Here is a 26,611-nt window from a genome sequence, read left to right on the forward strand (position 1 = left end):
GGATTTGCTGGGGGTGTTCAGCACTGGGGCAGGAACCAGACATGGGAGTTGCGGGAAGGCTTCTGCCTCTGCCTGGGATGTGAGGCCCTGCTGTCTCCAGCTCCATGGTCAGTTGTCCCATGCAATCCTCCTGTTAGGAGATGTTGCCCAGAATCACTTGCAGGCCTTTCTGCAATTGCTAAGTTTCACGGGCCAGGTGGAGGTGCTACCCAGGCAGGAGCTGATGTTCTCTTGGGGCAGTAGCTGCTCTGTAGTGGGTGTTTCGCTGCCCAGTGAGCATTGCGAGGCCCCGATGTGAGTCCAGGCAGCCGCTCAGGAGCTGACTGAGCCTTGGGGGAGGCAGGGGCAGCTGCAGGCGGCAATAGCCACGTGGCCGGGCTGTGGGCAGGGAGGTCACGGCTGTCTGCGAGAGCTGGGCCAGGAGATCCCCAGTGTCAAATCGACTCTTGGTCAGTAGCTGCCAGGCCAGCAGGAGACCTGTGACTCGGCTGTTGATGATGAGGTCACTTCTGCTGGAGTACCTGGTAGGCCAGCTCAGGAGCAAGGCTTGGATGTTGATTGTGAGGTCACTTCTGACTAATGAACTGATTGAATATCATAAGAGCTATGGCTGGAAACGTGCTTGTGAGGTCACTTTCAGCTGAGCAGTTGCTGGGCAGCAGCAGGTGCATGACTGGTACATGTGCTTTGGAGCTCACTTCTGCCAGAGCAGCTCAGAGGTCAGCATTTGTGTCATGGCTGGGGAAGTTATCATGAGATAATTTCTGTCCCAGAGCTTTAGAAACCAGCTACAGACACATGGCTGTGAAGGGGACTGTGAGGTCATCTCCTTCTGAGTCCCTGATAGGCCAGCAGCAGGCAGATGGATGTGCATTGTGAGGTCTCTTTTGTCAGAGTACCTCATAGGCCAGCATTAGGAAATCGTTGGGGAAGTTACCTTCTGACTTGGATGCCCATAGGCCATCAGCAGGCCCATGCTGGGGGTATGTGCTTGTGAGGTCACTTCTATCTGAGCAGCTGCTAGGCCAGGAGAAGGCCCATGGCTTGGATGTCGTTGGTGAGGTCACTTCTGGGTTTGCTGTGTGTGCCCAGAGGAGGGATTGATGCCAGCAGAGCTCTACAGCAGTACAGAAATGCAACTAATAAATCAAGCAGAAGTAGATGATAATGTCCCACACTATCTGATACAAATGTTATTCCACTCTGTCATCATGAGTTAGTAGTGCTACATTCACAATGAGGAGGATGTTCTCTGGTAAACATAGACATGGAGTTTGACTTTGCACTTCTTGCTAACTGGAGGCTTACAACCTGCTTCCATTGTCCAGGGAGTTCAGCTCAATTTTTTAGGATGCTAAATGAACCTAGCACTGGTGTGAGCAATGAAGTCAGTAATCTCTGATATCTGGTGTCTGTGTGCTGTAGAAATTCTGCCACATCAAAACACCGAGGGTTGTGAAATTTTCCTTCAAGGTGTGAACGGCTTTGATTCCACGATGGAGGAACTGAGGAGGACCCAGGCTGTGAGTGGCTGTTCAGAGGAAGTGCCTGTTGCAAGGCCTTGGAGGACTGGAAGGGAATGGAAGGGCTGGAGAGTTGGTCTGTGTGTGTTTTGGGGCCTTTGTAGGTCACCTGGCTGCTGCCATGTTTGGTGCTGTGCCCTGTGTGCTGTGCCCTGTGATGCAGTGGCATGTGTTGGCTGGCAAGCCTCTGTGAGGCGAGGGGCAGGGGTTATGGGGTGTCATACTGGCCACGTCTCCTGTGGTGGGGACAAGTGGTGGCCCCAGTGTCTTGGTGCTGCTCTGCACGGGAGGAGGTGCCTGGAGAGAGCAGTGGTGTGTGTGGGGAGTGCTGCCAGGCTGGGGAGCTGGGGAGCCCTTGGAGGGGAGGAGGTGACTTGGCTCGCAGGGCCCAGGCTGCCCTGGTGGCGAGAGCCAGGGATGCTGGCAGCCTGCTGCCTTCTGTGCACTGAGGTTCAGGCCTTGAGTTTCCAAAGCTCCTGCCAGGATCTGCAGCCAGATATGCCACACAGGCTGTGAAATGCATAGAAATATGGAGCTGAGAGTATTTGCAGTACAAGAGGTCATCTTTCCGAAAGGGTTCCTTGTTGGAGGTTCTTGAAGTTAACACTGCTGGGATCTGTCCAACCACAAGTGGTTTTAGGCTAGAGGCTTAGCAGTTGCCTCTATCTCCTATTAGCAAAGGCTAAGGGGGGAGAGTACTGCCCATATACATAATTGGTGCAGACACTCTTTTGTTCTCACGTGGCAGGACCCTAGAAACTCTTTGCTTATAATGCAGTAGTATTCCCCAAATAGCCATTGCTTAACCTTCCAATTAACACCCCTCCACTCCAGGGAAATAAAACGGGTAGGGGAGGGTCTTGAGCTCTTCCTGCTGAAGGCCTCGCTGCTTCAGGGCTTTCTGCCATGACCTGCACCCTGCACACTGCCCTGGGCTCTGACACAAGACAGGCAGGGGCTGACATCCAGTGGGAGGCTGCAGAGAGCAGTTTAGAACATGTGGGACTTTTCTTACCCACACAGTTTACAAGGAAAATGTCTTACTGCACTCAGAAGTTCTCTTTCAAGTGGCAGTGCCACAATCAATAGCTTTTAGAATGGCCAAAATAAGGAAACCTTCAAAGACAAAGTATTTCTTCAGAAAATAATTGGCCTTTCAAAACACTTCTCCTAGATGTGCATACCACAGTGAGTTGTGATGCTCAAGCACTTTCCTGCAAGTCAGCAGGAAATACTTCAGGGATCATAGCTGAGAATCAGCTTGCAAAGCTGAAGTTGTTTAGTGCAGATAACTTGCAAGCCCCCTCAGAATTACGTTCCTCACCTTTCCACGTGCTCCTCTCTGCTCTAAGGGAGTAATTTCTGACCTGACAGATCAGGTGTCCAACTCAGCTGACAACATTTTACAATGTGTCACTGAGCTGGCTGAGGCTTGCAGTTTCCGGAGCTTTTGCCAGGATCTCCAGCTGGGATGCTGACTAAATCCCAGTGTGTCTCCTTTCTCCTAGGAAAAGAAAAGAAACCACATAGTGGTGTCATCATGTCCCTCAGGAAGCTGAAAGGCAAGCAGCTGGCAGTGAGCTTGGAAGATGGTTGTGAGGTTATTTGTACCTCATCATCTGATGGGCCAGTATCTGATGAGTGTCTGATGAGCAGGCCCATCGCTTGCTGACACAGAGCCTGCAGGCACAGAGCCCTCACCCTGCTGCCAGCACTGTCCCTAATGCAGCCCAGGAAGCCATGGACTGCCTTTGCCATGTGGACGTGTTGCTGGCCTGTGCTGCTATGTGCTGCCTACCAGGGCCCCCAGGTAGGTCCTTCTCTGCCCAGCTGCTTTCCAGACGGTCAGCACTCAGCATGTCCTGGTGCAAGACATTGCATTTCCCTTTGTGGAACTTCATGAGGTTGCTCTGTGCCCATTTCTCCAGCCTGATGTGATCCCTCTGAATGGCAGGGCAAACATGTATTGTATCATGCCTGTATTTTAGGAGAGGACTGTGTCTCGGAAGCTTGTAGGCTCTTAGGAGACACAGGACCATGCAGGTGACTGTGTGGTCACTTCTGTATCTGAAGGTGATGGGCCAGGAGCAAGCACATGGGTGGGAACTGTCTGTGAGGTCCCTTCTGCCTGAGTGCCTGATAGGCCAGCAGCAGGCACATGGCAAGGATGCTGATTTTGAGGTCATTTCTGCTTCAGTACTGGATAAGCCAGGAGCAGGCACATGGCTGAGATGTTGTTTATGAAGACACTTCTGCCGGAATACCTGATTGGATAGCAGCAGGCACATAGCTGGGTTATGTCTATCTGAGAAGCTGACATGGGCTTGGAGGATGATGATGAGGTGCTGGTATCTGACAGGCCGATAGGCTCCAGTGTTTAAAGGCCAGTTTGAGGCACATTGCCATGAAGACGAGTGTGAGGTCACTTGTGTGTCTGCAGGTGATGGGCCAGGAGCAGGCACATGGGTGGGAAACTGTCTGTGAGGTCACTTGTGTCTCAGTACCTGATAGGCCAACATCAGGCATATGGCTTGGATGTTGATTGTGAGGTCACTTCTGTCTCAGCATGTGATGGGGCAGCTACGGGCTCGTGAGCAGGGAAGGTGTTTTTGCGATCACTTCTGCCTGAGTACCTGATAGGCCACTTGCAGGCTGATGGCTTGGGTGTTGATTGTGACATCGCTCCTGCCTGAGTGCCTGTTTGGATAGCAGCAGGCACATGGCAAGTCCAGTCATTCGGAGAAGCTGAAAGGCCTGCTGCAGGCAGGGGCCTTGGAAGTGGACTGTGAGGTTACTTGTAAAGGATCAGCTGGTAGGCCAAAAGAAGGCTGATGGGTGGGGACATTATGATGAGAGCAATTGTTTCTCAGAAGCACCTCGGATGGCAGGAGGCACATGACCGTAAAGGTGAAAGTGATGTCACTTCCGTCTGTGCAGGTGATGGGCTAACAGCAGGCTTATGGCTGGGACATATGCAGGTGAGGTGACTTCTGCCTAAGCAGCTGGTAGACCAGTAGTAGGCACACGGATTGGCTGTTCATTGCAAAGTGAATTGTTTGTGAGTGCCTGATAGGCCAGTAGCTGGCCTCTGGCTTGGTAATGCTTTTGCCAAGTCCCTTCTTCTTGATGACCTGATTGGATAGCAGCAGCTCATTTGCTTGGATGCTCCTTGTGAGGTCACTGCTGCTGGAGTACCTGCTAGGCTACGCACAGGCACAGGGCTAGGATGCTGATTTTGTGGTCTCTCCTGTCCTTGCAGGTGCTAGGCCAGCAGCAGGTGCATGGCTTGGATGGTGACTGTAAGGTGACTTCTGCTGGAGTACCTGGTTGGGTAGCAGCAGGCACATAGCTGGGTCTTCATGTCCATCAGGGAAGCTGAAAGGCCAGCAGCTGGTCCTGGGCTTGGAAGTTGATTGTGAGGCTCTTTGTATGTGATCAGCTGATGGGCCACTGAGAGGCTGCTGGGCAGCAAAGTTATTCTTAGGTGAATTGTGTCTCAGAAGCTCCTAAGCTAAGAGGAGGACCATGGCTGTGAAGGTGACAGTGATGTCCCTTCTGTCCCTGAAGATGATGGACCAGCAACAGCACATGGGCAGGGAAGAGCCCGTGAGGTCACCTCTGTCTGTGCCACTGATAGGCCAGCAGCAAGTATACATCTTGGATGTTCATTGTGCAGTCACTTAGGTTCAACTGGTGGCTAGTTACTAGCAGCATCCCTCAGTGATCATCAGCACGTGGGGCAACACTGTTTAACATCTTCACGAATGTCCTGGGCCATGGGATGGAGCACGCTCTCAGCATGTTTGTGGACTACGTGCAACTGGGGCAAGACGCTGAGCAAGCTCCTCTAGTTCCCTCTGAGTGAGCAGGGGGTAGGACTAGGTGATGTCCAGAGGTCTCGTCCACCCTAAATGCCATGATCGAGTGAATCTTTCGCTGCAGAGCTCTGCAAAGAGAGACTAATGAGAGGAAAAAGAAAGGACAGGGAGGCAGAAGACAGAAGAAATACGTGATTTAAATCAAGTAGTTCCTCAGAACAAAGTTTCTCCATTCAGCATGCTGGTAGAAAATGTATTGGGATGAATGATTGGACACAAGTATATCTACTCAAAGAGAAGGAGTCAATACTGCATTGCATGCACTTGGTGCTGCTAATAAAAAAAGAAAGGAAAGATTCACTAGAATTGATAAAAAAAATTGAACTTCTAGAAATGGGTATGTGTTCTTTTCAGTTTTTGGACAGTTATTTTTTGGATAGGTTTCAACTTCTGGCGAATAATTTCCATTCAGACCTTTGTTCGTTTGCCCACCTCTAGGGGCTGTTGCTTCCCGAGGTGCCCTGGGGTCGCTGTGTTCCCCTGACTCGCAAGGGAAGTGCAGACAGCTGGGTTAGCCAGAGACATCTGCACTGAAGGGGCCTGGCCTGGGCTGAGATCAGTCTCACCCCTGTTGTCATCTCCGATGGAGTTGTGCCTCATTGACGGTGCAGGGAATGAAAAGGGAGTGTGGCTAGATTCAGTGGGACACCTATAAGATGTCGCTATAACACAGGTGTGTTGAGATTTGTGCAAATTTGGTCATCCAAAATAACAGTGTTTCCTTCAAGCCAGTCCCCCTGCTTTCCTCTTTTGGTCGAGAGAGCTCGACACCTCAGAGTGTGATGTGCTCTGTGCAAAGAGTGAGGGGTGGCACGGAGAGCCATGGGCAGGGGGTGATGTTGGGGCACTGGGCTCTGTTCGGGACACAAGAATATCTTGTTTAATGGTGCAGGCCTGATTATAACAGAAGTGTTTAGAAAATGACATTGAAAATGAAACAAGAAAGAAATAAAGAGATCTAAAGCAAATAAATATTTTGTTATACTGTCCAGCTTTTACATTTTTTTGGTCCTCATTGTCTTTTCTGATTTTCTTTTTTTTTTTTTTTTTGATATAGTCATCTTTTAGGGGGATTTTGTGTTTCTTTTCTTTTCTTTTTTTTTTTAAGAAAGATTTTCAGTGCCATCCTGATTAAATTGGTCAATACTAAAGGCATCTTTGCTCAGACAATAAGGGTGTATGCACTTTCCATATTTTTCACAGTTTTCCTCCTCCCCTTGCTCTTTATCATTGAGATGCCTCTCAGCTCTCCAGTTGCTGCTCTGAGCTTCTGGGAGTCTGAAGCCTGCCTCGTCTTTCAGCAGTCTCACTGTCTCTTTAGCCAGCTCCTTTGTTCTGCTTCTTGTCTATCCTTTCCTATCTATCTGTCAAAAACATTTCAAGGAAGGTTATGTCTTGTGGGCAGTGGAGCTCACTGGAGGCAGCTTGGACTTGGCCTGGAGTTGAGGAGTGTCTTTTATCTTTTCTTCAACTGTTTCGAATTTTATTTTTGTTTCATCGCAATTCAGACAAATCCTTCTGTGCCTGTTTGCAGCTACTTCTCTAAGGAAAGCAGGTGGGAATTGGTGCACATGAGCTGTAACATTCAGCTACAGCTTTGAGTGGAAAGAGGTTAGATTTTAACAAGAGTGCTTTAAGTCCCCAGTGGCTGATGAGGGAACTGGCTGGGGAGCTGGGGAGGAAGGTTGTCCATACATGTCTCCTATCAAGAATACTGCTTGTCCTACCTGCCCAGACTTCATTAGGACACTGTGGGTTAGTGTGAATTGGAGAATGTGGGTATCGCTTATTCTGAAAACTGGAGAATAAAGAAAGCTTCAGAAGCAGACATCTTTCTTCTTCAGGTGCTCATTGAAATCTGCCTAATTTCAATACTCTCCTGAAAGCTTCCCAGTTAGCCACACAGGACTTGAAGAACTGAAGAAAATTATGGAAAGAGGCATGGCTCCTTAGAGGGTTTTTAATGACCCCTTGTGTGTATTTGGTGCTGAGCCCATGAACTGCAGATGCTGAGAAGAGACTGAAGAAACCTCTCAAGAAGTTGAAGTCAGAAGCAAATCCCAAGTTTCTCGAAGCGTTAACAGGTCCCACTGAGGGCCATTACCAAGAAAGCCTCCCCAGGGGCTGATTAGAGCAGAAAGCTGGAGGCCCTGGTTGCAGACAGGCAAAGACAATGTGCAGGTGGCTGTGATGCCAAGTCAACCTGGATGTGTGTTATCAAGCGGAGCAGCCAGGCCCTGACAGCCAGCCCCTGGTTAGGGTGATCCTTTCCATCCTGCATTGCTCAGGGCTCTTCCTGGGGGCAGTGTGCGGGTGGGAGTGTGCAGTGCTGAGTGCAGGACCATGATACGGCACCTCCTGGGCTCCCAAGGGACAAGGAGGCAGCCAGGCCACAGTGCTTTAAGGAATGGCATCTTCTCATGGGCCTTGGTGGCAGAGACACCAGCCACAGCCAAGAGGACAAAGACCTAGCTGTGTTGGGAGCTTTCAGCCTTGGCAGTGCCCCTGGCCATCTCCACCACAGGCTGTCCTATGCTTTCCCACACCAGTGTCTGTTTCCCTGTGTACTGTAGACACCCAACCTGCTTCCTAACCTTGCTCTCACCCCAGAATGTCCTGACCTCTCCTGATGTCTTCCTGTCCTCACTTGCTTTTCCTTGAAACACAAAGCCAGGGGCTGAACACAGACTCCCTCTGGGTGACCTCAAGCACCACAGCACTACCCTAGGAGACACATTCTTTCTACCTGAAGTCCAGTCTGAATCTCTCAAGCTGCAGTTTGTGGCTCTTTCCCCTTCTCATGCTGTTTCCCACTACCAAGAAAAGCTCCATCATCTCTGAAACCACCCTTCAAGCACTCACAGGCTCCTACTCTGCTACCTCCACTTCATCAGGATAAAGAAGCTGAGGTGCCTCCACCTCTCCTCATGGACGGGGTTATTCCCGCCTAAGCACAGGACTTCATATTTCTCTTCTAAATCTTCATGAGGTATCTGTTGTCCGAATCACCTCAGTTCCTCAAAATCCTTCTGGACTGAAGCTCCTCTGTGTCAAAAAAACAAACAAACAAAAATACAACAAAACAGAACAGTGCCAATGGGTTCAGGGCAAGCGGGAGTGGGTTGAATTTATGGGAAGGGATCAGGATGATAAGGGAGACAAACTGAGAAGGCGGGGGAGAAAAAAAAAAGGGAAATTAAAAGTGAAGCAAAGGATTGATCAGGGTGGTTTGGGAATTCCTGGCAAGAAGCCCTACATCTGAACAATTCTGCCTGGAGGAGGACAAGAAAGCTGGCCTACTTCCACTGTCACAGGCAACTTGCATGCTTTCCCTGACATCAACAAGAGAAGATCGAGAGTGGGAAGAATCATGGACTCCTTCAGGGTGGAAGGGACCTCAGGAGGTCTCTAGCCCAATCTCCATGCACAGCCTCTCTGGGCAGCCACTTCCAATGCTTGACCATCCTCATAGTGGAAAAGCTTTTCCTCATGTCCTGCATGAATGTCTTTTCTTTCTACTTATGCCCATTTTTTTTGTCTCTTGTCCTCCCCCCATGCACTCTGGTGAAGAGCCTGGCTCCATCTTCTGGATGACCTCCTCATAGCCACTGGAAGGCTGCTGTGAGATCCCTCCAACGCCATCTCTTTTGCAAGTTGAACAGGCCCTATTTCCTCACAGAGCAAGTGCTACAGCTCCCTGACTACTGTGAGGGCCCTCAGCCAAATTCGCTCCCAGTTATCAATCTCCCTCTTTTCTGGGAACCCAAAACTGGATGCAATAATCTCTAGGGGATCTAATGAATACTGACTAGAAGGTGGTCATCATTTCCCTTGACCTCCTGGCTGTGCTCCTGCTCAGACAGCCCACAATGCTTCTGGCCGCCTTTGCTGCCAGGGAATGCTGCTGGCTCATGCTTTGCCTCTGTCCCCCAGGACCCTCAGGTCCTTTTCCACAGAGCCGCTCCCCAGGCACTCAGGCCCCAGCCTGTATCACTGTGGGGTGTTAGTTTCTCCCAGGTGCAAGACCTGGCATTTGTCCTTCTTGAATTTCATGAGGTTCCTGACAGCTCATTCCTCCTGCCTGTCTAGCTCCCTCTGAATGGCAGCCCTCAAGCATATGACTGGGCCCCCAGCCTCCAGTTTGGGGTCATCCACAAGCGTGATGAGTTTTGCCTGTTCCATGTAACTAATACAGATGATAAACAGGGCAAGTTCCTGGAGAGATCAGTGGTGCTCCACTTCTCCCTGGCCTCCAAGAAGAGTGCTACCCATTCACCACTGCCCTTTGAGCCTGACCATCCAAGCAGCTATTTACCCATCCGGTTGTCTACTCTTCTGGCCTATAACGCTCTAACGTGAATGCAAGAATATTGAGGGAGACAGTGTCAAACACCTTGCTAAAGTCTGGGTAAAAGACATTGACTCTTCTCCATCCACAAAAAGAGTTTCTAATCGTAGCAGGCAATCAGGTTAGTGAGGCACAAGCTACCCTGGGTAAATCCATGCTAAGTGTTCCCAGGCACCTTCATGTGCCCAGAACTGTGGTTTGAGAGGATTCATTCCATGACCCACTCCTCACCAAAGTGAGGCTGAACTGCCTGCACCTCCCCAGGTTGCCCTTGTGGCCTTTTTGGAAGATGGATGCAACATTTGCCTATATGCAGTCATTGGGACTTCACCCCATCTCCACAACCTTTCAAAGATGGTAGCAAGTGGCCTTGCAGTGACAGCAGTCAGCTCTCACAGCATCCTCACATGCAGCCCATCCATCTCCACTGATCTGTGTAGTCTGAGTTCTCACAAGGAATCCCTCACTAACCTCATCCACCATTGGCTGTTTTTCTCCTCTGGAGACCTGACTCAAGGCACAACAGCCCAGGAGACCTTGCTTGTGGAAACGGAAGCTAACCATGGGTTGAGTTCCTCACACCTCTCTGCATCTGCTGCTACAAGATTCCCTGTTCCATTTAGCAGTGGGACCACTTTCCCTTTTTATTCTTTGATTCTTACTGGAGCGGTAGCAGCTCATCTTCATGCCCTTGATGTACCCTGCGAGGGTCAATGGTAGGGGAGATTTTTCTTCCCCAACACCATGCCTATGAGGCTGGACAATATTTCTAAATTCCTCCTTTGCCTCTCCCTTCTTCCCCATGCTGCATGCTGCCCTAGTACCCTGGAGTTAAGGTGCGAGCTCCCTGTTTAGCCAAGTTGGTCCCCTGAGGTGTCTGCTAGTTTTAGCGAGTATCGGGATGGCCCATCCTTGAGCTTGGCAGGTCTGTCCTTAAAGGCCTGCTGGCTCTGCTGATCTCCTGGGCCCCTCAGAGCTGCCTCCCATGGCATCCCCCACCAGTCCCCTGAACAGCCCAGGAAGTCTGCTCCTCTGAAGTCCAGGGTCTGTACTCTGCTACTGTCCTTCCTCAGTCCCCTCAGGATCTGGGCCTCCACATTTTCATGGTCACAGTAGGCAAGGCTCACACTGACTGTGCCATCCCTGACCAGTTCCTCCCTGTTTCAGATTTCCAGATACAAGAAAGCATCGCCCTTATCAGGCCACCTAGCAGCTGTGTGAAGAAGTTGTCCTTGATGCCCTCTAGAAACCTCCTGGCCTGCTTGCACTCTGTGGTTTGCTCTTCCAGTTCATGTCAGGGGGGTTAAAATTCCCCCCGCAAGAACCAGGGCCTGTTATCGACAGACTTTCTCACACTGCTTTTAGGAGGCTGCATCCACCCCCTTCCCCTCATCAGGTGGTCTGTATCTCCCATCATGATGTCACCCTTACTGTGATGCTCACCCACAAGCATCCACCCAAACCCTTGTCCATCCCATGCAAGAGCTCCACACACCTGAGCTGACCCTTCACACAACAGGCATCTCCATTCATCTTCCCTGACAGTCTCTCCTGAAGAGATTGTACCCTACAAGCATCTCCCTCCAGTCCTGTGAGGGATCCCACCACATCTCAGTCATTCCAACGATGTTTCAGACCTCTGACAGCTTGTGCATCTCCAGCTGTTCCTGTGTGTACCCCAAGGTGCATGCATTTGCATATATTTGGACTACAGAGCCTCAGCTGTGGCACAGAGTGCAGACTGGTCATGGTGAAACCTGTTAGCAAAAGCCACAGACACCATGTGTGCAATGGCCCCACTTCAGAGCAGAGACATGCTGGCATAGATAGCAGGTGGCAATGTAATGGTGAAAGGGGGTTCCCACTAAGAGAGCAAACCCTGCAGTGCCCAAGGCCAGGGAGAAACAGAGCTGGGCTGTGCTGAAATGGCAGGAGAGGGGTTTGCTGCCTGAGCTGGTTCATAGCACCATGGGGCCTGTGACAGAAGTGAATCCATGTCCAGGCAGGACAAGGTGCCTCTGAAGAAGTCCCTGGGCCTGGGAAGCCTGTGATCCAGCCACCCTGTGGACATCATTAGCCCAGTCCCTGTTCTTATCATATTGGGGGGTGAGAAGAGGTTCCAGTGGAGGAGAGCAAGAGGGTTTGAGAGTGCAGAGACTAGAGCAGAGACCTTGGTGTGATGTGCCTCTCCCATTTATGCAGCACACTTGGATGCAGACGGGATGGACTTTGCCTAAAGGCAAAAGTGGGGGTTCATCTGTTTGGGCACAGGTAGAAAAACATGAGATAGCCTGGGCATTTGCCCAGCAACCACTCCAAAAGGGCATGGTTTTTCCATAGGTCCCACCCATGCAGTTGTGCTAGAAGCCCAGGCATCTGACATGGACCTGCCCAACTATTTTGATGTCATTATACCAAGTGTCTGCACTGAATTACATTAGCAGTTTGCACTGTTGGCATCTTCATGTGTCTCAGCTTCATAGTGAGTGGTGCTCTAACTGTAGTGGGCATCTAGTGCCCTTTGAGATGGCCAAGGAAATTCCCCACCTGGCCCCACCTGATGCTGCAGGAGGATGGGGGGCCCACAGTCACTCCAACAGAGCAAGCAGACACTGGCACATGCCTTGGACCATCTCTGTCTCTTCACATGTCACCAGGTGTTCGTGTGTGGGCAACTGACTCCCACCCTCCATCTCCAGTGACTGCAATGAGAGCTTAGACAAGGAGCTCATGGGCAGATCTCTCTGTTGTGCACACTTCAGCTTGGGCAAGGGGAATCTCCGCTCCTGTGTGTCTGTGGATATAATGGGAGGGATCTGAATGCCACTCCAGCCCAGGGCCTTCTAAACCGTCTTGAGATGACCAGATTGACCCATCTGAATGAATACCTGAACCATGTGTCAATGAACTGCCTTCTTGTCCCTGTCCAGGTGTCCTGCCTAGTGAAGAGATGGGAAGAGGGGCTTCGAGAATGGGACATTTCCACCTCTTGAAAATAAGCCTCCTCTGATGAGACAAATTGCAGTGCTGGAATCAGTCTGCCTTCAGTGCTTAGGGAGGGAGCATCAGTGATTATTTTAGTTTATTGCAGTGAGCATTTCCCAGGAGGAGGGAGCACAAGGGACAGGGAAATTTGTGTCTTCAGCTGGGTCTCTGCTCCTGAGTGGGGCCAGGCTCCTGGGATGGAGGGAGCTCATGGCAGCCTGGCAGCACTGCCCAGACACAGCTGTGTGCAGGAGCAGCTCCTCTGCCAAGAGCAGCAGGGCTGCGGGCACTGCCTGCTGCTGCTGACATGAGATGGGAGAAGGCAGAGAGAAGTGCAAGGCAGTGTGGAGTGGGAGGACAGAGGAGAGCTGCTTGTGGGAGAAATCTTCACAGCCCTTTGCACGGTAAGTCTCTGGCTGCAGGGCAGTGCTACCGAGGTTCCTGGCAAGGTCTTCTGAACCCAGCCCATACCGTGGCTGATAGGCTTTTTAATGCTCTCTCTCCTGGATTATGCAGGACACAGCAGAAAGAGAAGATGCTTCAGAGCAGGATTCCCTGCCACACCATCACAGGGACAGGGCATCCTGCCACCTTCTTCCAGAGATGGCTGCAGCGGGCAGTGATTCAGAGCAGCATCCCTGCACCCCAGGGTGCTGTGTGCCCGGGGCAGTGACTCTGCCACCTGCGAGGGTCAGTGCTGCAGGGAGAAGCTCAGTGTGAGGGGATTGACCCCCAGCCAGGCAGGTTCATTCTCCCATCAAGAGGGTGCTGCGTGTGTCAAGACTGCTCACAGCTCTAGTTCACGCACAGCACATGTCCAAGGGGTCTTTTCAAGAGGAAGATCAAGAGAAGGGCTACTTCCAAGGGAAGGAGCTTTCCTTCTGGTGTCTGTGCTTTCTATTTTCTCCCTAATTTTGGCAGCAAGAAAAAAGGAGAGTTTTCTGTTTTGGCAAAGAACAGGGACTCACAAACCTTCCCTCTCAGAGATCAGGAGGTCTGGGAGAAAGCTCAGCAAACCCCTTCAACCCCACCTCCATCTACAGACAGCTTCAGCATCAGCATCACCTGTGTGGTCTCCCTGGGGTTTATGGTACCTGCTCCTTATGACCTGCAGGCACAGAGGTGCCTCTGGACAGTGCACTGTCCCGGGAGGTTTCTGTCAGGCAGATCTGAGCACACGAAAGGTGTGATGCAGTCTGTGAGCACTGCCTGGGAAAAGATGTTGGGACAGACAAAGGTGCCAGCAGGGACTGCTCCAGGCAGCAGAGCCGAGCAAGGAAGGAGAGGGAACTGCTAACAGAAGCATCATGGGAGGATGGATTTGGGCAAGTCATGGTCAGTCCCTGCAATGCAAACACACTGCACTGAGCAAGCCCCCCACGTCTCTGCTCCCACCCAGCAGAGCCTCTGCCCTGACAGCCATGAAGTCCAGGCCATGAGCTGCCTTCTCTGCAGCCAGACCTCCAGCAGAGGAGAGGGGCATCTCTCCTGCCACGGGCCCGTTTAGTGCTGCCCGACAAAGGGGCTGAGAGTGACTGCCTTGCAGCGTCACCATCTGCCAGGTGGCATGCCCAGCTGGGTAAGGTGAAGGCTTTCCCAAGTGTCCCTCTGTCTCTCTCCTTGCCTCCCTTGGTAGCAGGATCATGGTGTTGCTCCTTGTTTCTTCTATCCATGCTGCTCCTGTTCTTCTCCCAGGCTGTCCGGGGTTGCAGGGTTTTCAGCTGCAGTTCAGACACCAACACTGTGAGTGCATGGAAGTGAGGGGTCTGCAGCCCCCTTCTAAGCTGTGCAGCCCCAAGAAATGCAGTCTGTTGTGTTTGGAAATGAGCTGATCCTCCCTTAAGGAGAAAGCATCTTCAGTCCTGATGGGCCTTTGACTGTTTCCCCAGGGTGTCCTGCCAGGCTGAGAGCTCCAGAAAGGCACTGCTGTCTCATAGCATATCTGTAATAGCTGAGAGACAAATGAAGAAGGTGCAGAGATGCTGAGAGTATGGAGATGGTGGTGGGAGGCTGTATATGGGCATCTGAGAAGAGCCCTGTGTGTCCTTGCCTAGAAGGGGAGTGTGGAGACCTCCCTGTGGTGCCTGGAAAAAGGGTGAGAAGGTTGGAGATCTGCACTTTGAAAGTGGACTTCTCTGCTCTCAGCAGTGGTTGGTTTCCTTTCAGGGCAACATATGAGTGCGATCGTCCACCAGCTCAGTAAGGTGTGAGCACAGGACAGCTGGGAACAAGACTAATGGACAGACTAGCTGTCCTCATGCTGCAACAAGGGACAGTGAATCCGTTTTTCTCAGGACTCACAGTAGAAATGCCAAGGATTTCTACCTTTGAGGAACACTCCCCAGGGGTGACAATACCATCTAAAATAAAATATAAAATCCCAGCAACTCTCTTCCTCAAACCTCATTCTTTAGAATGGGGGGAGAAGACGAAGAAAAGCCCTTCTACACGATGAGTAGTTTTCACCTGACAGAAACTGTGAGTGTCAGAGCTCGTCACCCCCATTCCCCTGTGTGCGCTGCTGCACAGCAGGACTGACTCGTCTGGAGCTCATGGGCAGAGGCCCCTGCTCCTCACAGCAGCACACTGAGCCAGTGCAAAGTGGAGCTGAAGCAAGGGAGCTGCACAAAGATCTTCTCAGTAAAGAGAGAGGCAATGTGGGGGGTTGTATGGGAACTGCAACAACTGGGGGCTTTTTTGCTTGAAGATTCTCTCCTAACTGCTCCATGTCTTTTCTCCTTTGCACAGTCCCCCATGCCTGGAGATAGCAAAATCTCCAACAGCAGCTCCCTGAATGAGTTCCTCCTCCTGCCATTCTCCGACACACGGGAGCTGCAGCTCCTGCACTTCTCGCTCTTCCTGGGCATCTACCTGGCTGCCCTGCTGGGCAATGGCCTCATCATCACAGCCATAGCCTGTGACCACCACCTCCACACCCCCATGTACTTCTTCCTCCTCAACCTCTCCCTCCTCGACCTTGGCTCCATCTCCACCACTGTCCCCAAATCCATGGCCAATTCCCTGTGGGACACCAGGGCCATTTCCTACTCAGGATGTGCTGCCCAGGTCTTCCTCGTTTTCTTCTTCTTTGGAGGAGAGTATTCTCTCCTCACAGTCATGGCCTATGACCGCTACATTGCCATCTGCAGACCCCTGCACTATGGGACCCTCATGGACAGCAGAGCCTGTGTCAAAATGGCAGCAGCTGCCTGGGCCAGTGGTTTTCTCTATGCTCTCCTGCACACTGCTAACACCTTTTCAATACCACTCTGCCAAGGCAACACAGTGGACCAGTTCTTCTGTGAGGTTCCCCAGATCCTCAAGCTCTCCTGCTCAGACGCCTACCTCAGGGAAGTGGGGCTTAATGTCGTTAGTGGCTGTTTAGTCTTTGGGTGTTTTGTTTTCATTGTGGTGTCCTACGTGCAGATCTTCACTGCTGTGCTGAGGATCCCCTCTGAGCAGGGCCGGCACAAAGCCTTTTCCATGTGCCTCCCGCACCTGGCTGTGGTCTCTCTGTTTGTCAGCACTGTCATGATTGCCTACCTGAAGCCTCCCTCCCTCTCCTCGCCAGCTCTGGATCTGGTGGTGACTGTTTTGTACTCAGTGGTACCTCCAGCTCTGAACCCCCTCATCTACAGCATGAGGAACAAGGAGCTGAAGGATGCCCTGAGGAAAGTGATTTCATGGACATTTTTCAGCAGTGGTAACATTGCCAAAGCTCTCCACAAATGACTCCCACGGTATCCAATACCAGGACTGAGCATTGTTTGTTCACTATTGTTACTATGATTAGTAGTATTTGTTATCATGTTGCTGTGAAAATGCTTGGATTCATTTGACCTTTACTGAGACTGCTCTGTCTCCCCTGGTGCCCACATAAAATTGTGTCCAACACTGGGTCAGAGCTGACTCCCTCACAGTATCTCTGAAATCAAGTAGGTTCTTTCTGGTGCAGAGCTTGAAGGCTGGGCTTCCTCCAAAGCTGCTGTCAAGAATAGGCCCAAGGAAATCATGACCAAAGGGGCTGCTGCTGATGGGGTTCTCCATGGGTTCAGGAGCAAAAAGCTCATAGTCATGTAATGATCTCTTAGAGACCACGGCTGGATTTAGGACTCCCCCATCAGTGTCCAGTGACAGTGGAGGGGATGAATGGTCACAGATTTACATACCCAGAGCCGTGCCACATGTTAAAGCACAGTGTCTGATGCCTGTCCTTCTGGAGGGGAAGATGGAGGTGCCCAGAGAGCTCAGAAGCTCTCCTGGGACAGCATGTTCTATGGGTGGGCAGTGAGAGGAGCCTCACAAAGTGAGAGGTCCACCAAGGTGGAGTCAAAGATAAAGTGCCAGCACAAGGTTTCCACAGGCAAAGGAGAGGCAGTGGGGACCCAGCTGGCACGGGGAAGGGAGCCTGGAGAGCGTTTCATGTCACCCTCTGTGAAATACCATGGGTAGGATCTAGAAGCACACCTGGACACAACTAGCACCCTTGGAAATGCTCCACAGTCCTTGCAAGCACCTGCCACATCTGCAGTCCCCCTGCAGGGATTAGAGGCTGTGATCCTCATTTGGTTGGGTCTGCTCCCACCCTCACCAGCACGGCCAGTGCAGAGTCACGTCATGGCCCTGTGGCCTCACAGCCTGCTCATTCTGCAGAGCAGTGCCAGCAGCTTGGGGCCCTGCAGAACAGGGGAGGGGGTGTGGGAAGGGCCAGCAAGATCAGAGGAGTGACTGGGAGAAATGAGAAGGAAGTGGAACTGGGCTTGAAAGTGTCTTGGAGAGAAAAATGCTGACGTACATTTAAAAAAATAAACTTTCAGAGTGTGAGTACACTAAAGTGAGCTTACGGTGTAGAGCCAGAAGTCCTCGCTGTCCTGGTGCTCCACATGGCCTGGGCAGTGCCTGAAGAAGGATTAATGCTCCCCACCCTCCCAGCTCAGAGTGCCATCGTCCCTCCTGATGGGTGGCACCAAAAAAAAAAGGCTGGAACCCTTTGTGGGAGCCTGCATTGAAGAAAGCAGGACCCAGAAGCCATTTCAGTTTGCTGCTGTCCCTCAGGCCCTGTCCCCAGCACATGCCCTTGAGACAATCTCCCCCACCCTGCATGCTGGTCCTCACCCCAAAAGTCACATCCAGAAAGGGGTCCATGCCCAGCTGGAGGACCGTGCGTCCAGCTGTGACCCCTGGGAGGACAAGTCCTCTCCTGGATCCTCTGCGGGGCTGGCAGGGAGCATGCAGAGGAGATCCCAAGGCCGTCTACTCGGCCTGCAGACCATCCTTCTCCCATGGGAGACCTCAAGCAGGGTGCTTCAGGGCAAAGCTCCAGCCCAGCTGCTTGTTGCATGAACAGGGAGGAGAAGCTGTCCCAGGAAACTCCTCACACACCCAGTCCCTGGTACCAGCCATCTCCAGCACTGGCCATTCCCCATGGTCCTGGTGAGGGCTGATCTTTGAATGTGAGCAGCTCCGTCTGCCTGCTGGGCTCAGCACCTGGGTGGGGGGAATGACCACCCCGCTTGGCCTCTCTCCCTGGGCCCAGACCCCAGCAGACCCCAGAGCATGGCCTTCTGCTAACCCGGGGGGACAGGATGAGGGCTGGGCAGGGGCTGGGGACTGGTGGGAGGCTGCCAGGCAGGAGGGCCTTGGGGGAGGGGGCACTGAGGGCTGTCATGGGAACCATGCTGGGGGACATTTCCCCACCCTGAACGCACCCTGTCCTGTGCGGTGCCTGCTCAGTGGGGCCATGGGGTCACACGGAGGGCAGCAGGGCTGGGCCAGCGCAGGGACAGGAGGGAGACAGGAGCCGCGACACTCCAGAAGCTCCCGACAGTCCTGGAGGGGAACCACTGCTGCTAGCAGAGTCGGGGATTTCTCGAGGGCTGCAGCCAGCGGCACAGGCTGCCAGGACTCCCAGACCCAGCACAGGTGGTTGGAGCCCAGTAACGCAGCTCACGGTGCCCTCCGTCCTGCGTCACTGTCCTCTCTCAGGCGCACTGCTGGGTGTGTCACTCCCTGCACAGGCAGGGAGAGGAGCTGCTGGAGGTCTGCTGTTCTCACCCCTGCTGATCTCAGCTCTGCCCTGGTGTCAGCCCACAGGCTCTGCCCTGGCTCATGTTCTGTCTCCATACACTCTCCTCTGAGACCATGTAGGGACCTGCAGCACATAGCTCTGCTTGGAGCTGACCACCACGGCCCGCCTGCACAGTCCCAGGAGATCCCAGCAAGGCTGTGCTTGGAGGTGAGGCTGTGATTGTCCTTGGTCAAAGCAGATGGGATGGTCTGGCTGGGGGCCAAGGGGAGGAAAGGAGAAGAGGCAGCAAGGAGAAGATTCAGTAAGGAGAATTTCAGATGAGATTAAGGAAAAAAAATGAAGAAATAACCATAGTAGTTGAGCAGCACTGGAGCAAGGGATTTTTTAGAAACTCTGAAGAGGAAAGCACTCACCAACCTGATCTAACTGTAAAGTTAGCCCAGCTCAGAGCAGATCATGGTCCTGGAGATCTCCAGCAGTCCCTCCCAACCCAAAGCCTCCAGGAGGAAGGGGCTGGAAGGAGGAGTCCTGGGCAGGGGACACTGCTGTGGGGTTGAGGCCTTGCTGGCATTTGTACTGCCTGGTCAACTCTGTCCTCAGAGTCACACAGGGAGTGAGTTCACCCTCAAAAGGAGTCTCTGCTCCATGGGCAACAGGAGTCAAAGCAGCGCAGGGAGACTGCAGAAAAGTTCTCAGGAACATGTCAGGCATTCAGCCCCTTCGACTGCTGAGGTGTCCCCAGAGCGGTGCTTTGCATCCTGGGTCTTGAGGGCTGGGAAATCTTTAGAGCCAGGGCAGATGGGAGTCCCATCTCCTGGGCTCACAGGTTACAGGGCATGAGCAGGGCCGTACTGGCTGCAGGGAGGGAATCACTGCCTGGGGCATGAGCAGATCCCCCTCTGCCCTCCCCTCTCTCTTCACATCCCGGAACAGAGATTGTGTTTCCTGTGTTGGCCCTCCCTGCCAGGCTGTATTCCCAGCTGGAGGGAACACAGTCTTCACACTGGGGAAATGCAGCAGAGCCCAGTCTCATCCAGAGGAGTGGGGTCCCACCACACCTGCTGGGTGGCCAGGGCTGCAGGCTGCAGACCCCACGCTGTTCCCCGCAGACCTCCTGCCTGGGGCTGGAGGGTGCCCAGCAGCAAGGCAGGCATGCCTGGGGGTCAGGTGCCATTGGGGTGGTGGCCTTTGGACCAGCCTCTGTCTGTAAGGGGCTCAGGAGCTTCTCCACCTCCATGTTAGTGGCAAAGTTAGTGTCCCAGCTTCTTCCCTCTGGAAAGCTCAGGATTTAATTCTCTGGAGAAAGGGAAAAAGGAAACCCTTTTGTCCAGGAGACTTCTACCACCCCATCAACCCTCTACTGTCTTCTCCTGCCATATCACCCCAGAAGTCCTTTGGCAGGAGCATCTTTTGGTTTCTGACCCTCTCTCTGGCCCTGCTGTGAGCAGCAGGTTGCACTACAGGCCTCCTGTGGCCCCTTCAACCTGAATTATCCTAAAAGCCTGTGACCTCAGGCCCTATTTTAAGCACAGAGCTAATGTTACTGGCGATTTTAAAGCCTCAGAGCTGCAGGATGTGCAGGGCGCTGCAGGCAGCCGCCCTGTGAAGGGTTCTTAGAGTGGCTGTTAAGGTTGTGGGATGATGGGGCAGAGGTGGTTTATTTTACTAGAGAGGAGCTCAGTAGGATGGGGGCTCTGCCCCAGGGTCCCAGGAGAGCGCAAGGGGGATCCCCGACACCCACTGTCCCACCAGCAGTATGTACAGAGGGGGAGCAGCCAGCGGCACAAGCAGGGTCCTGGCAGCATTGCCCCCCGTTGCACCTGCTTAGCTCCACAGCGCTTGTGGACCAGTAAGGGATATATCTGCAGAGGACAAAAGCCTAGCGAGGAGTGGCAAATTGACTGCATTGGACCGTTAGCAGAGAGCCAGCGGCACAGATATGTCCTGACCGCTGTAGATACCTGCTCTGGTCTATGTACACCCACGCCTGCACCACAGCCACCCAGGCTCACACCGTTAAGGCATTAGAAGTCTTGACTGGGTTATGTGGTTCCCCAATGGAAATCCAAAGTGATCAGGGCACTCACTTTCCAGGCAGTGATGTTGGGAATTGGTCTGGAGAGCGGGGAATAGCCTGGACATATCACATACCCTGCCATCTGCAAAGGGCAGGATTGACAGAGCAAATGAACAGGCTGCTCAAAGAGCAGCTGCACAGATTGTCCTCTTCTGGTATTCTCAGGGGTTGGAGCAAAAACATTCATCAGACAACTGCCTGCCTCAAGGACCACCCACGCCGTGGCTCTATCCCATATGCTTGTTTCCAAGGGGAATCCATGGAGCGGCCGCATGTGCTTAGAGTGCAACGGCTGCACCCCCAAGCCTGCCTCCCCACGTGAGCCATGCCCGGGAGTGCAGGGTTGGATCTGCAATTTCCACACAAAGAAATAACCCTGGAACTGGAGAGCCGTCATCTCTTCAGTATGGGGTTGGTGGTCACCATACCTCAGGAGCATTATGGTCCCTTGGTGCCCAGCAGTAGTTTAGCTCTCCAGGGGGATGGACATGGTTGCTGGGGTGGCGAGGAGGTGCAGGTGTGCTCTGTGCAAAGGGGTGGCTGGAGTGCAGAGACCTTTGCCTTGGAGCAGGTGATGAGCCAGTGGAGACCTTGTAGGAAGGAGAAGAGGACACAGCAGCCTGGGTGACATGCTGGGAGTGTTTGCTAACAGCTGCCTGAGGAGGGAAGGGACGTAGCTGAAACCCTGTGCAGGCAGCTGGGGGAAGCCTCATGGTCCCAGATCCTGGTTCTCACAGGGTAGTTTCACTCCCTTGGAATCCGCTGGGAGGGCAGTGGGCCTGGACACAATCAGCCCAGGAGATTCCTGGAGACCACCAAAAACAATTTCTTGGCACAGGCGATCTATGAGCCAACACCGGCTGGACTCTGTCAGTCACAAGCAGACCTGGATGGGGATGTAAAGGTTGAGGGCAGCTATGGCTGCAAAGATTGTGGGATGGTGGAGATGTAAGACAAGAAGCCAAATCACAGCCCAGGGCTGCAGGAGAGCTGATTTCAGCTAACAGAGGATGTGCTTGGCAGGATCCCCAGGAGAGTTCCCTGGGGGGCAGAGGGGCCATGAGGCCTCTGTAAAGACACACTAGGCAGAGGAAGAGAGGACGGAGAGGCAGAAGAAGAGAGAGGAGACATGTCAATTTGAATGCAGTAGTTTCTCAGAACAAGGTTTCTCCATTCAGAGTGTTGCCGGGAAGTGTTTTGTGGAGACTAACATAGACATAGGTATACACATGTAAACTCACATAGGGTAATTTCTGCAGCGCATGCATATGGTGCTGCCAATCAAAAAGAAAGAAAATAGTCATTAGAATGTTTAAAGTTCTGAAAATGGAGATTTTTTTTCAGTTCTTGCATAGAGCTATTTTTTGAATACATTTAAGGCTATGACGAGAACTTTACATTCCGGCCCTTCTAGACAGATACAGAGGCCACTGCTGCCTGAGATGCCCTGTGGAGCTGTGTTCCCATGCGGTACTGGGAAATGTGACCCAGGAACTACGGGAACATTTCTGGAGCATTAGCTGGTCACCAGGAGAGGCATCTCCAGACCTCTCAGGGGGACAACTTCTTTCTTTTCATTGACTAGAAAGGGAAGTCCAGACAACTGGATTAGCCAGAGACATCTGCGCTGAAGGGGTCTGGCATTGGGTAAGCTAATTCCCATCCCTGTTGTCACCTCAAATGGAGTCACACTTCATGACCATGCAGGGAATGAAAAGGGTTTGTGGCTAGATGTGTAGGGACACTTTTAAGACATCACTCTAACACAGGTACATTGAGATTGGTGCAAATTAGGCCATTGATAAAATAGAGTGTTTTCACTGAGCTGATCAGCCTGCTTTCCTCTATCAGCTGTGACAGCGCAACACCTCATGGTGTGACTCGCTGTGTGCAAAGAGCAAGGAGCAGCAGGAATGATCCTGGGCAGGGAGTGGTTTGAGGGGAACTGGACTTATGTGAGACACATAAATAGTATTTTGAATAGTGTAGGCCCTCTGCAGCTCCCAGGGGCTCCAGTCTCCAGCAGGTCCCCTATGAGAGCTGCCAGGCCCAGGCAGGTGCCTCAGAGACACCGGGGCCTCTCCAAGTGCCACTGGGAGCTTGTGGTTGGACACCTGAGCTCAGCCTGGACAGGGGAAGAACTGTTTCAACATTTCAAAAATACAAGACCACTTTCATCAGCTCAAATGATTGGTTAATGTTAATGTCAATGTTTTGCTATGATGAAATAGTGGAAATCTTCAGGAAGGGTCTTAATCTTGGGAAAAGAAATATTGACTGGCCCTTGACCTTGTGTTTCCACTGCTCTGTCTATTAGGCTATGGATGTAATCTCAGTGCTCGCTCACATATTTCCACGTCTCCTGATTAACTCATTCATATCTAAAGTCCTCTTTGCTCAGACGATCTGGGTGTATGCACTTTCCATAGTTGTCCAGTTTTCCTCCTCCCCTTGCTCTTTATCCATTCAGATACCTCTCAACTCTCCAGGTGCTGCTCTGAGCTTCTGGGAGTCTGAAGCTTGCCTCGTCTTTCAGCAGTCTCGGTGTCTCTTTAGCCAGACCCTTTGTTCTGTGTCTTGTCTATCCTTTCCTATCTATCTGTTGAAAAGATTTCAAGGAAGGTTATGTCTTGTGGGCAGTGGAGCTCCCTGGGAGGCAGCTTGGACTTGGCATAGAGTTGAGGAGTGTCTTTTATCTTTTCTTAAACTGTTTCAAATTTTATTTTTGTTTGTTTGCTATAAAGACAAATCCTTCTGTGCCTGTTTGTGGCTAGTTTTCTAAGGAAAGCAGGTGGGAATTGGTGCACATGAGCTGTAACCTTCAGCTACAGCCTTGAGTGGAAAAAGGTTCAATTTTAACCAGAGTGCTCTAAGTCCCCAGTGGCTGATGAGGGAACTGGCAGGGCTGGGGAGCTGGGGAGGAAGGTTGTCCATACATGTCTCCTATCAAAAATTCTGCTTGTCCTACATGTCCAGGCTTCATTAGGAGACAGTGGGTCAGTATGAATTGGAGAATGTGGGTATGACTTATTCTGAAAACTGAGGAAAAAAGAAAGCTTCAGAAGCAGACATCTTTCTTTTTCAGGTGCTCATTGAAATCTGCCTAATCTCAGTACACCCCTGAAAACTTTCTAATTAGCCACACAGGACTTGAAGAACTGAAGAAAATTATGGCAAGAGGCATGGCTCCTTAGGGGTTTTTCATGTTAATGACCCCTCGGGTGTATTTGGTGCTGAGCCCATGAAACACAGATGCTGAGAAGAGACTGAAGAAACCTCTCAAGAAGTTGAAGTCAGAAGCAAATCCCAAGTTTCTTGGAGGGTTAATGAGTCTCACTGTGGGCAATTACCAACAAAGTCTCCCCAGGGGTTGATTAGAGCACAAAGCTGGAGGCCCTGATTGCAGGTAGGCAAAGGCAATGTGCAGGTGGTTGTGATGCCAAGTCAACCTGGATGTGTGTTATCAAGCAGAGCAGCCAGGCACTGACAGCCAGCCCCTGGGTAGGGTCATCCTTTCGATCGTGTATTGCTCAGGGCTCTTCCTGGGGGCAGTGTGTGGGTGGGGGTGTGCAATGCCAAGTGCAGTTCCATAATACATCCCCTCCTGGGCTCCCAAGGGATAAGGAGGCAGCAAGGCCCAGTGCTTTAATGAATGGTGTCTTCTCATGGGCCTCAGTGGCAGAGACACCAGCCATAGCCAAGAGGACAAAGACCTAGCTCTGTTAGAAGTTTTCAACCCTGGCAGTGCCTTTGTCCATCTCCACCACAGGCTGTCCTATGCTTTTCCATGCCTGTGCCTGTTTCCCTGTGTACTGTACACACCCAACCTGCTTCCCCACCTTGCTCTCACTCCAGGATCTCCTGACCTCTCCTGATGTCTTCCTGTGCTCACTTGCTTTTCCTTGAAACACAAAGCCAGGGGCTGATCACAGACTCCCTCTGGGCGTCCTGTTGTGCCACAGCACTACCCTACGAGTGACATTTCCTTTTCCTAATGTCACATCTAAACCCCACAAGCTGCTGTTTGTGGCTTTTTATCCATCTTCTGCTGTTTCCCACTACCAAGAAAAGCTCCATCATTTCTGAAACCACCCTTCAAGCAGTCACAGGCTCCTACTCTACTGCCCTTCGCCTCCACTTCAGCAGGCTGAGGAAGCCTAGGTCCCTGAACCTCTCGTCATGGACAGGGTCTTTCCCACCTAGGCCCAGGACTTGAGACTTCTCTTGTAAATCTCCATAAGGTATCTGTTATCTAAATCACCTGAGTTTCTCAAGAACCTTCGGGACTGAAGCTCCTCTGTGTCAAAAAAAAAAGAAAAAAAAAAAAAAAAAGGAAAAAGAAACACAATCCAAAACAGCCCCAATGGGTTAAGGGTAAGCAGGAATGGACTGATTGTAGGGCAAGAGATCAGGATGGTAAAAGAGACAGACTGGGGGGGGGGGGGGGGGGGAAACACGGATATTAAAAGTGAAGTAAAGGATTGATCAGGGTGGTCTTGGGGATTGCTGACAAGAAGCCCTGCATCTGAAAAATTCTGCCTGGAGGAGGACAAGAAAGCTGGTCTACTTCCACTGTCACAGGGCACCTGCGTGCTCCACTTATCCCTGGCCTCCAAGAAGAGTACTACGCATTCACCACTGCCCTTGGAGCCTGATCATCCAACAAGTTCTTTAGACATCTGGTTGTCCACCCATCTAGACTGTGAATTTCCAGAATCTGTTCCACAAGAATATTGTGGAAGACAGTTTCACACACCTTGGAAAAGTCAAGTTGAAAGACACTTTCTACTCTCCAACCACAAATAGAGTTATTTAATCATAGAAGGCAATCAGGTTGGTGAGGCACAATTCACCCCGGGTAAATCCATGCTGACTCTTCGCTGTCACCTTCTTCTCCCTCGTGTGCCCAAAAATGTGTGGACTCACTCCATGACACACTCCTTAACCAATTGTGGCTGAAAGGCCTGTCTTTCCCTGGCTTGCCCTCTGGGCCTTTTTTGAAGATGGATGTAACGTTTGTCTTTCTGCAGGTATTGGGACCTCACCCCATCTCCACCATCTTTCAAAGGCGATAGAGGGCAGCCTTGCTGTGACAGCTGTCAGCTCTCTCAATGTCCTTGGATGCAGTCGTTCCAATCCCACTGACTTGTAGGGGTTGAGTTCTTGCAGGTCCCTCACTCAGACCTCATGCACTGTTGCTTGCTGTTCTCATCTGGAGACCAGACTCTAGGCACAACAGCACGGGAGACCTTGTTGGTGAAGACTGAAGCCAAAAAGGCACTGCGCTTCTCGGACCTACCTACATCTGCTGTTAGGAGATTCTCTGCCCCCTTCAGCAAAGAGCCAACGTTTTCCTTTTTATCCTTTACCCTTACTGAAGCAGTAGCAGCTCTTCTTCAGGCTTTTGATGTCCCTTGCAAGTGTCTACCGTCTGAGAGCTTTGGCTTCCCTAATACCGTCCCTACTTTGGTGGAAAATGTTTTTGACATCCTCCTTTTCAGCCTCTCCTTCCTTCCAATTTTTGTATGCTGCCTTATTGCCCTGGAGCTGAGTTGTGAGTTCCCGTTTCAGCCTGGTTTCCCCTTCTCATGCCTTTTATACTGCTGCCCTTTGCCTCCATTTCACCAGGCTGAAGAAACCCATGTCCCTCAGCCTCTCCATATGAGCCATGTGCTTCAGAACGATAACTCCTCTGGACCCTCTCTGCTTCCTTCCCATTCCTCCAGCACTGGGCAGCCCACCCTGGGACACACTATTCCAGATGCAGCCACA

At 51.8% G+C, this 26,611-nt stretch overlaps 1 protein-coding gene across 1 annotated transcript; it reads left to right on the forward strand.

The window, feature by feature from the left end:
* Positions 1 to 15,671: 15,671 nt before the first annotated feature.
* LOC135326925 (olfactory receptor 14C36-like) lies at positions 15,672 to 25,914 on the forward strand (the record flags this gene model as incomplete). The annotated part of the gene is made up of 2 exons (XM_064504566.1): positions 15,672 to 16,409; positions 25,870 to 25,914. Coding segments are annotated over 2 exons (783 nt in total), but the record flags the coding sequence as incomplete, so codon positions are not given.
* Between the last annotated feature and the right edge of the window lie 697 nt (positions 25,915 to 26,611).

The sequence above is a fragment of the Dromaius novaehollandiae genome, unplaced genomic scaffold, assembly GCF_036370855.1.
Source record: "Dromaius novaehollandiae isolate bDroNov1 unplaced genomic scaffold, bDroNov1.hap1 HAP1_SCAFFOLD_41, whole genome shotgun sequence".
In the NCBI taxonomy this organism is placed as follows: Eukaryota; Metazoa; Chordata; class Aves; order Casuariiformes; family Dromaiidae; genus Dromaius; species Dromaius novaehollandiae.